This window comes from Dendropsophus ebraccatus, unplaced genomic scaffold (genome assembly GCF_027789765.1).
Source record: "Dendropsophus ebraccatus isolate aDenEbr1 unplaced genomic scaffold, aDenEbr1.pat pat_scaffold_2281_ctg1, whole genome shotgun sequence".
In the NCBI taxonomy this organism is placed as follows: Eukaryota; Metazoa; Chordata; class Amphibia; order Anura; family Hylidae; genus Dendropsophus; species Dendropsophus ebraccatus.
Genome location: NW_027209731.1, coordinates 1 through 10,704, shown reverse-complemented (window position 1 = coordinate 10,704; position 10,704 = coordinate 1). Strand labels below are relative to the sequence as shown.

Sequence of the window (10,704 nt, the reverse complement as noted above, 5' to 3'; positions counted from 1 at the left end):
TCATTCATCTAGGTGGTGGGGTCACCAGTGGGGTCCTCCAGGTTACAGCAGGGTGATAGGGCATCTAGACGGTGGGGGTCACCAGTGGGGTCCTCCGGGTTAATACATCTACAAGAAGGTGAGGGTCCCTGGGTTACAGCGGGGTGCTTGGTCCGCTCTGCATTCTAACAGACGCTGCTCTGAACTTAGTCCAACAGATGACATTGTCTTAATGGCTCAGGCCCTGGAAAAGATTTTCCTCCAAAGTTGCCCAGATGCCCCAGGAAGAGGTTGGAGTTATGGGCCCCTGTCCCGAAAGGAAAGGAAAGAGCCGACCCCCACTTGCGCAGACCCAGGTACTCGACCCCTGACCTGCTTAGTGAGATGGTCCCCATGTGTCCCCAGACACCGAGCTCCTCTGATACAAACGGGGACACGTCCGGGATCTGGTGGCATCTGGGTCACTATGATCCTCCTGTGCTCCTCAGTACTGTGGGGGAGGGGCCATGTTTGTAAGACCGCTATATATCTGCTGCCGGCCCGCCCCCCCCCATATACTCCTATAGCTGCTGCAGGACCCCCCCATATACTCCTATAGCTGCTGCAGGACCCCCAATACTCCTATAGCTTAGCTGCAGGACCCCGGTATACTCCTATAGCTGCTGCAGGACCCCCCCCCCCCCATATCTCCTATAGCGCTGCAGACCCCCCCCCCCCCCATATACTCCTATAGCTGCTGCAGGACCCCCCTATATACTCCTCTAGCTGCTGCTGCAGACCTCCACCCCATATACTCCTATAGCTGCTGCAGGACCCCCCGTAAACTCCTATAGCTGCTGCAGGACCCCCCCCCCCCCCCATATACTCCTCTAGCTTCTGCAGGACCTCACCCCTAACTCCTATAGCTGCTGCAGCCCCCCCCCCCCCCCCCCCATATACTCCTCTAGCTGCTGCAGGACCTCCACCCCATATACGCCTATAGCTGCTGCAGGACCCCCGTTATACTCCTATAGCTGCTGCAGGACCCCCTATATACTCCTATAGCTGCTGCAGGACCCCCCCCCCCCATATACTCCTCTAGCTGCTGCAGGCCCCCCCCCCCCATATACTCCTATAGCTGCTGCAGGACCCCCGTATACTCCTATAGCTGCTGCAGGACCCCCCTATATACTCCTCTAGCTGCTGCAGGACCTCCAACCCATATACTCCTATAGCTGCTGCAGGACCCCCATATACTCCTATAGCTGCTGCAGGGACCCCCCCCCCCCCCCCCCATATACTCCTATAGCTGCTGCAGGACCCCCCCCCCCATATACTCCTATAGCTGCGCAGGCCCCCCCCCCCCCCCATATACTCCTATAGCTGCTGCAGCGCGCCCCCCCAAATATATACCTATAGCTGCTGCAGGGCCCCCCCCCCACACCCCCCCCCCCCCCGTATACTCCTATAGCTGCTGCAGCGCCCCCCCCCCCCCATATACTCCTATAGCTGCTGCAGCCCCCCCCCCCATATACTCCTCTAGCTGCTGCAGGACCCCCCCATATACTCCTATAGCTGCTGCAGGACCCCCCTATCTACTCCTATAGCTGCTGCAGGACCCCCCTATATACTCCTATAGCTGCTGCAGGACCCCCATATACTCTATAGCTGCTGCAGGACCCCATATACTCTTATAGCTGCTGCAGGACCCCCATATACTCCTATAGCTGCTGCCGGACCCCCCCCATATACTCCTATAGCTGCTGCAGGACCCCCATATACTCCTATAGCTGCTGCAGGACCCCCCCATATACTCCTATAGCTGCTGCAGGACCCCCATATACTCCTATAGCTGCTGCAGGACCCCCATATACTCCTATAGCTGCTGCAGGACCCCCATATACTCCTATAGCTGCTGCAGGACCCCCACCCCCTGTACTAGTCAGAACTCCCCAGCTTGCTGATGGTTTCCCCTTAATAAGCATCTGTTTTTTCTTCAGTCATCACAGAACAGGAGCCGCCTGTCGAGAAAGCTGCTCCATCTCCCAAACCGGTGGTGGTGGAGCGCAGTCCTCCCAAAGCGGCCATAGTGGAGCGCAGCCCGCCCAAGCCTGTCGTAGTGGAGCGCAGCTCTGGAAGGAGAGCGGAGCCGGCTGTGGAGAGGCGTCGGGAGCGATATAAAGGTCTCCTGTGTTCTGCTTTATCTATGTGGGGGGTCAGGGCTGTGACCTGGAGCAATCGGGCCGATTTGGGCAGGTATCACCCCGGGTCTGACGGCTCATGATGGCGGAATGGAGATAAGGCTCATACTTACCTGTGCTGCTGCCCTTTACCTGCTCACTTCTGTGTCCTGTCACTGGCAGCAGGACACCAGGGTGCACAGGTAAGTATGGATCCTTGCTAAGTGTCGGACATCACACCCGATTATTACAGCACAATATGGCGCTCAGACTTGGTGCAGACTCTCTGAAGATCACAGATGCAGCGTCGTTTCATGGTATTCCAGGAAAGTAGTGCTCCGATGTGGTGCAGCAGGTCAGAGGACTCTAAGGGGGCGGAAGAGGAGGGCACCATTAAGGATAAATTGATATTGTTTGGTGCCCTGGGGGCAGTCCTGTATCCCTCAGTGCTCCGCCCACCCAGCTGCTGGATCCAGCTGCTCATTTACATATGGGGCAGAAGACGTTCTCTATAAAGCTATGGCCGCCCTGCTGCTAGAGTCCCTCTAAGCCCCATCATCCTGAGCCTCCTGATTCATGGATGGAAAACCATTACTACAATGAAGACTCTCAGTAAGGCTGGGGACCATAGGTGGTTGTCACCCAGTGACTTGAGGGGGGGTCAGCAGCCTTGGCTCCTAGTGTCTGTTCTTCACTGCTTCCATCTTGTCTCCTTGCAGCCACGAGCCAAGCCTCCAGCATCTCTAGCGTCAGCCCCACAGTCCAGCTCACCAACATCGCTCCCCTGGTGTCCCAGACGCCCGTCATCGCTGCCACTCCTGTGCCAACTATAACCGCTAATGTAACCGTACCAGTCACCACCGCCGCTCCTCAGCCGCCTCCAGCCGCACCAGTCCCAGTAGCGCCAGTTGTTCCTCCAGCCGCCCCAGTGGTGAAGGTAACAGCGGATGGGTGTTCTTTATGTGGGGGGGGGGGGCACTTATTATGGGGGATTACAGTATCGGCATTGTAGGGTGATGGTTTGTAATAATAATAATCTTATTAGATGACGGGTGATGTCACTGCTGTTAACTGCTGAGCCACCCAGTCTCCTCCATGGTTACTTTTATTCTTTGTATTCGGGTGACAGGACCAGTGCTGGACTGTGTGTCAGTAGTACTCGCACAGGGACTTCCTCTCTTACTTATTTAGCAGATCACAGTACATCACATACTTCTAGGACTGCACTGTGCTGGACTGATATATACAGTACACTACTATAGATGTGGGGGAAGGAGTTACTGATGCACTGTGCTGATATATACAGTACACTACTATAGATGTGGGGGAAGGAGTTACTGATGCACTGTGCTGATATATACAGTACACTACTATAGATTACGTGGGGGGAATAAGTTACTGATGCACTGTGCTAATATACAGTACACTACTATAGATGTGGGGGAAGGAGTTACTGATGCCTGTGCTGATATATACAGTACACTACTATAGATGATGTGGGGGTGGGAGGGGTTACTGATGCACTGTGCTGATATATACAGTACACTACTATAGATGTGTGGGAAGGAGTTACTGATGCACTGTGCTGATATATACAGTACCTACTATAATGTGGGGAAGGAGTTACTGATGCACTGTGCTGATATATACAGTACACCACTATAGATGTGGGGGAAGGAGTTACTGATGCACTGTGCTGGGCTGATATATCAGTACACTCTATAGATGTGGGGGAATAAGTTACTGATGCACTGTGCTCATATATACAGTACACTACTATAGATGATGTGGGGGGAAGGAGTTACTGATGCACTGTGGCTCTATCTACAGTACACTACTATAAATGTCGGGGAAGGAAGTTACTGATGCACTGTGCTGCTATATACAGTAACACTACGATAGATGACATCGGTGAAGGGAGGTTACTGATGCACTGTGCTGATATATACAGTACACTACTATAGATGTGAGGGAAGGAGTTACTGATGCACTGTGCTGATATATACAGTACACTACTATAGATGTGGGGGAAGGAGTTACTGATGCACTGTGCTGATATATACAGTACACTACTATAGATGATGTGGGGGAAGGAGTTACTGATGCACTGTGCTGATATATACAGTACACTACTATAGATGTGGGGGAAGGAGTTACTGATGCACTGTGCTGATATATACAGTACACTACTATAGATGACATCGGGGAAGGAGTTACTGATGCACTGTGCTGGGCTGATATATACAGTACACTACTATACATTACGTGGGGGGAAGAAGTTACTGATGCACCGTGCTGATATATACAGTACACTACTATAGATGTGGGGGAAGGAGTTACTGATGCACTGTGCTGATATATACAGTACACTACTATAGATGATGTGGGGGAAGGAGTTACTGATGCACTGTGCTGATATATACAGTACACTACTATAGATGACATCGGGGAAGGAGTTACTGATGCACTGTGCTGGGCTGATATATACAGTACACTACTATACATTACGTGGGGGGGAAGAAGTTACTGATGCACTGTGCTAATATATACAGTACACTACTATAGATGTGGGGGAAGGAGTTACTGATGCACTGTGCTGATATATACAGTACACTACTATAGATGTGGGGGAAGGAGTTACTGATGCACTGTGCTAATATATACAGTACACTACTACAGATGTGGGGGAAGGAGTTACTGATGCACTGTGCTGATATATACAGTACACTACTATAGATGACGTGGGGGGGAATAAGTTACTGATGCACTGTGCTAATATACAGTACACTATAGATGTGGGGGAAGGAGTTACTGATGCACTGTGCTGATATATACAGTACACTACTATAGATGACGTGGGGGGGAATAAGTTACTGATGCACTGTGCTAATATACAGTACACTACTATAGATGTGGGGGAAGGAGTTACTGATGCACCGTGCTGATATATACAGTACACTACTATAGATGTGGGGGAAGGAGTTACTGATGCACTGTGCTGATATATTCAGTACACTACTATAGATGACGTGGGGGGGAATAAGTTACTGATGCACTGTGCTAATATACAGTACACTACTATAGATGTGGGGGAAGGAGTTACTGATGCACTGTGCTGATATATACAGTACAGTACTATAGATGACGTGGGGGGGAATAAGTTACTGATGCACTGTGCTAATATATACAGTACACTACTACAGATGTGGGGGAAGGAGTTACTGATGCACTGTGCTAATATATACAGTACACTACTATAGATGACGTGGGGGGGAATAAGTTACTGATGCACTGTGCTAATATACAGTACACTACTATAGATGACGTGGGGGGGAATAAGTTACTGATGCACTGTGCTAATATATACAGTACACTACTATAGATGTGGGGGAAGGAGTTACTGATGCACTGTGCTGATATATACAGTACACTACTATAGATGACGTGGGGAAAGAAGTTACTGATGTGCTGGGCTGATATATACAGTACACGACTATTAGAGATGAGCGACCCTGGAGCATGCTGGAGTCCATCCGAACCCAATCGTTCGGCATTTGATTAGCGGTGGCTGCTGGAGTTGGATAAAGCCCTAAGACCATCTGGAAAACATGGATACAGCAAATGACTATATCCATGTTTTCCAGACAACCTTAGAGCTTAATCCAACTTCAGCAGCCACCACTAATCAAATGCCGAATGATCGAGTTTGGATGGACTTTGGACTTTAGTTTGTATAGATTACGTGGGGGAAAGAGTTACTGATGCACTGTGCTGGGCTAATATATACAGTACACTACTATAGATGACGTGGGAGAAGGAGTTCGCTGGGGACGCCTCGTGGCTGGGACCGGTAGCTGGGGACGCCTCATGGCTGGGACCGGTAGCTGGGGACGCCTCGTGGCTGGGACCGGTAGCTGTGGACGCCTCATGGCTGGGACCGGTAGCTGTGGACGCCTCGTGGCTGGGACCGGTAGCTGTGGACGCCTCGTGGCTGGGACCGGTAGCTGGGGACGCCTCGTGGCTGGGACCGGTAGCTGGGGACGCCTCGTGGCTGGGACCGGTAGCTGGGGACGCCTCGTGGCTGGGACCGGTAGCTGGGGACGCCTCGTGGGATGGGGACCGGTAGCTGGGGACGCCTCGTGGCTGGGACCGGTGGCTGGTGACCGCTCTTTCCTCCCTCCTGCACGGTGATTTATTTATTTTTTTTTACCAAATTAGAAAAAAAGGCGTAAAAAGAAAAGCGGACACCACCACCCCAACCACATCTGCCATAACTGCCAGCCGCAGCGAGTCGCCCGTCCCATCCTCTGATCCCAAACAAGCCAAAGTGGCCAACAGGAGAGAGAGCACCGGCGGCCCCATCAAACCACCAAAGAAAGATCTGGAAGATGGCGAGATCCCACAGCACGCCGGCAAGAAAGGCAAGCTGACCGAGCACCTGAAATACTGCGACAGCATCCTGAAGGAGATGCTCTCCAAGAAGCACGCTGCCTACGCCTGGCCCTTCTATAAGCCCGTGGACGCCGAGGCTCTGGAGCTGCACGACTACCACGATATCATCAAGCACCCATGGACCTCAGTACTGTAAAGGTCAGTCCCACTCCTCTCAAGGATCTTCCAGCTTTTCACCTTACTTTCTGGGATGTTTTATCTATAAGAGACAGAGGGGATGGGCTAGGTCCCTGTTCACACCATGTTATGGCCTACGCGGCAATCTATCTGTTCCATATCCCACCATATGTCTGTGCCGCTGGGTATGGGCAGGTCAGGAGTATCTGACCAGTATAAGCAATCATATACATAAGGGAATCAGTCACTGTTATATAGAGGTCAGGAGACACATGGGACCTGTCATATAACGTGTCAGCAGTCTGGAAGCACAGACAGATATATGACAGGTCCCCTGTCTCCTGACCTCTATATTCTGTCTGTGCTTCCAGACTGCAGACACTGTTATATAGAGGTCAGGACACATGAGCCTGTCATATATCTGTCTGTGCTTCAGACTGCTGACTACTGTTATATGACAGGTCCCATGTGTCTCCTGACCTCTATATACAGTGTCACCTGTCATATATCTGTCTGTGCTTCCAGACTGCTGACACTCGTTATATGACAGGTCCCATGTGTCTCCTGACCTCTATATAACAGTGTCACCTGTCATATATCTGTCTGTGCTTCCAGACTGCTGACACTGTTATATAGAGGTCAGGAGACACATGGGACCTGTCTATATCTGTCTGTGCTTCCAGACTGCTGACACTGTTATATGACAGGTCCCATGTGTCTCCTGACCTCTATATAACAGTGTCACCTGTCATATATCTGTCTGTGCTTCCAGACTGCTGACACTGTTATATAGAGGTCAGGAGACACATGGGACCTGTCTATATCTGTCTGTGCTTCCAGACTGCTGACACTGTTATATAGAGGTCAGGAGACACATGGGACCTGTCATATATCTGTCTGTGCTTCCAGACTGCTGACACTGTTATATAGAGGTCAGGACACATGGGACCTGTCATATATCTGTCTGTGCTTCCAGACTGCTGACACTGTATATAGAGGTTCAGGAGACACATGGGACCTGTCATATGTCTCTCTGTGCTTCCAGACTGCTGACACTGTTATATAGAGGTCAGGACACATGGGACCTGTCATATATCTGTCTGTGCTTCCAGACTGCTGACACTGTTATATAGAGGTCAGGAAAACATGGGACCTGTCATATATCTGTCTGTGCTTCCAGACTGCTGACACTGTTATATAGAGGTCAGGAGACACATGGGACCCCTCATATATCTGTCTGTGCTTCCAGACTGCTGACACTGTTATATAGAGGTCAGGAGACACATGGGACCTGTCATATATCTGTCTGTGCTTCCAGACTGCTGACACTGTTATATAGAGGTCAGGAGACACATGGGACCCCTCATATCTGTTTGTGCTTCCAGACTGCTGACACTGTTATATAGAGGTCAGGAGACACATGGGACCCCTCATATATCTGTCTGTGCTTCCAGACTGCTGACACTGTTATATAGAGGTCAGGACACATGGGACCTGTCATATATCTGTCTGTGTTCCAGACTGCTGACACTGTTATATAGAGGTCAGGACACATGGGACCCCTCATATATCTGTCTGTGCTTCCAGACTGCTGACATGTTATATAGAGGTCAGGACACATGGGACCTGTCATATATGTCTGTGCTTCCAGACTGCTGACACTGTTATATAGAGGTCAGGAGACACATGGGACCCTGTCATATATCTGTCTGTGCTTCCAGACTGCTGACACTGTTATAGAGGTCAGGACACATGGTACCTGTCATATATCTGTCTGTGCTTCAGACTGCTGACACTGTTATATAGAGGTCAGGAGACACATGGGACCACCTCATATCTGTTTGTGCTTCCAGACTGCTGACACGTTATATAGAGGTCAGGAGACACATGGGACCCCTCATATCTGTTTGTGCTTGGGAACGTCTGACCTTTACACCAGGGTATGAAAACCTTCTGGAAGCAGAGCTGGATATATGACCGGCACCTTGTGTCTCCTTGTCCTAACAGCATCTAACGGTGCCGGCAGTCTGGAATGTGGATTACCGCTGACACATTAGATTAAAAAAATGTTTGTAATTTTTTACAAAGCTTCTCCCTAATCAAAGTGAAAATCTCTAACTTCTCATTTAAAAAATATGTAATAAAATAAAGCCTGTTTGACACAGGCCCATAATGTTCAGCCAAAAGTGGGGAGGGCAGGGGTGCGGGCAATAGATACCTTCTATATTTCTATATATACAATGAATTAACCCCTTAAAGACAGAGCCAATTTCAATTTTTGCACTTCCATTTTTTTCCTCCTTGCGTATAGAAGGCCATAGCTGTTGCATTTTTTCACCTAGAGACCCACATGAGCCCTTATTTTTGCGCCACTAATGTACTTTGCAATGACAGGCTGAATTTTTTCATAAAAAACACTGCAAAAACAGAAAAAAATAAATGTGTGGTGAAATTGAAAAAAAAGCATTTTGTTTATTTGGGGGGTATTTGTTTTACGCCATTCGCCCTGGGGTTAAACTGACCTATTACAATTTTCTGGATTTGAGCGACCAAAAATGCGCAATTTTCCACTTTGGGTTTTTCACGCTACGCTGTTTACCGTACAAGATTGGGAATGTGATTAATAATTTGGGTAATACGCACGCGCAGCGATAGCAAACTTTGTTTGTTTGTTATTTATTTATAACATGGGAAAAGGTTCAAACTTTTATTAGGGGAGGGGGCTTTTATTAATAATGACACTTTATTTATTTTACACATATACTAGAAGGCCCCCTGGGGTTAGGGTTATTCCCCTGGGGTTAGGGTTATCCCGAAAACAACAGAGTGCCGAGCCAGGATCAGTGACATTACGGCGCAGACTCCGGCTGGTAATGGATGTGTGGATCGCTCCTCCAGGACAATGTCCCCGGGGGGGGCGATCCACCCCACTAGACCACAGGTATGAGGGACAGCAAGCAATCAGATGCAGTGTCAACTTTGACAGCTGCATCTGATTGCTTGATTAGCGGGCCGCAGTCCCTGGCTACATGGCGCAACGGGACCGCGGCGGTTTAGAGCGGCCCCTCTCTGAAGTCCCCGAGGCGACCACAGGGAGTAAAATACGCCCTGTGTCGTTAAGGGGTTTTAAAGGAGAAAGTCCGGTGAAATCTTTATTAAAGTATTGTATTGCCCCCAAAGTTATACAAATCACCAATATACATTTATTATGGGAATGCTTAGAAAGTGCTTTTTTCCCTGCACTTACTACTGCATCAAGGCTTCATTTCCTGGATAACATGGTGATGTGTCACTTCCTGGATAACATGGTGATGTCACTTCCTGGATAACATGGTGATGTCACGACCAGACTCCAGAGCTGTGCGGGCTGTGGCTGTTGGAGAGGATGATGGCAGAGGATGCTCAGTGTCCTCATTGTCCCCTGCCATCATCCTCTCCAGCAGCCACAGCCCGCACAGCTTGGGAGTCGGGTCGTGACATCACCATGTTATCCAGGAAGTGAAGCCTTGATGCAGTAGTAACTTTATAAGCATTTCCCATACTAAGTGTATATTGGTGATTTGTATAACTTTGGGGGGGGCAATACATACTTTCAGAAAAATTTCACCAGACTCCCCTTTTAATAAATTTGTAAAAAGCAATAACTAATATAGTCCCTTTAAAACTGTAGATCCTAGCGCCAAAAAATGAGCCCCAATAATGAATAAAGAGAGCAGATTCCCCGGACAAGCCGCTATATGGCCCTGTGGAGGGGAACAAAATGTTAAGGCCTTATTAAATGATTATCGGTCGACAGATATGGCGTTAATCGCCTTGTGTAATGGAAGATAACGATCAGCCGACATGAACGATGTCGGCTGATAGTTGTTTTTCAACATGTACAAGGACAAATGACTAAGATAGCAACGATCAGCTGCCGTCACTCCGTAGTATAGGGAGGCTGCTATCTTCTATGCGCTGCCCTGACGATCTAGCGATCACCTGGGCAGCTCCCCGG

The 10,704-nt window shown here is 49.3% G+C and overlaps 1 protein-coding gene across 1 annotated transcript; it reads left to right on the top strand.

Annotated features, from left to right (window-relative positions):
- Positions 1-1,958: 1,958 nt before the first annotated feature.
- LOC138775866 (bromodomain-containing protein 3-like) lies at positions 1,959-6,449 on the top strand (the record flags this gene model as incomplete). The annotated part of the gene is made up of 3 exons (XM_069956059.1): positions 1,959-2,141; positions 2,858-3,075; positions 6,357-6,449. Coding segments are annotated over 3 exons (494 nt in total), but the record flags the coding sequence as incomplete, so codon positions are not given.
- Positions 6,450-10,704: the final 4,255 nt, after the last annotated feature.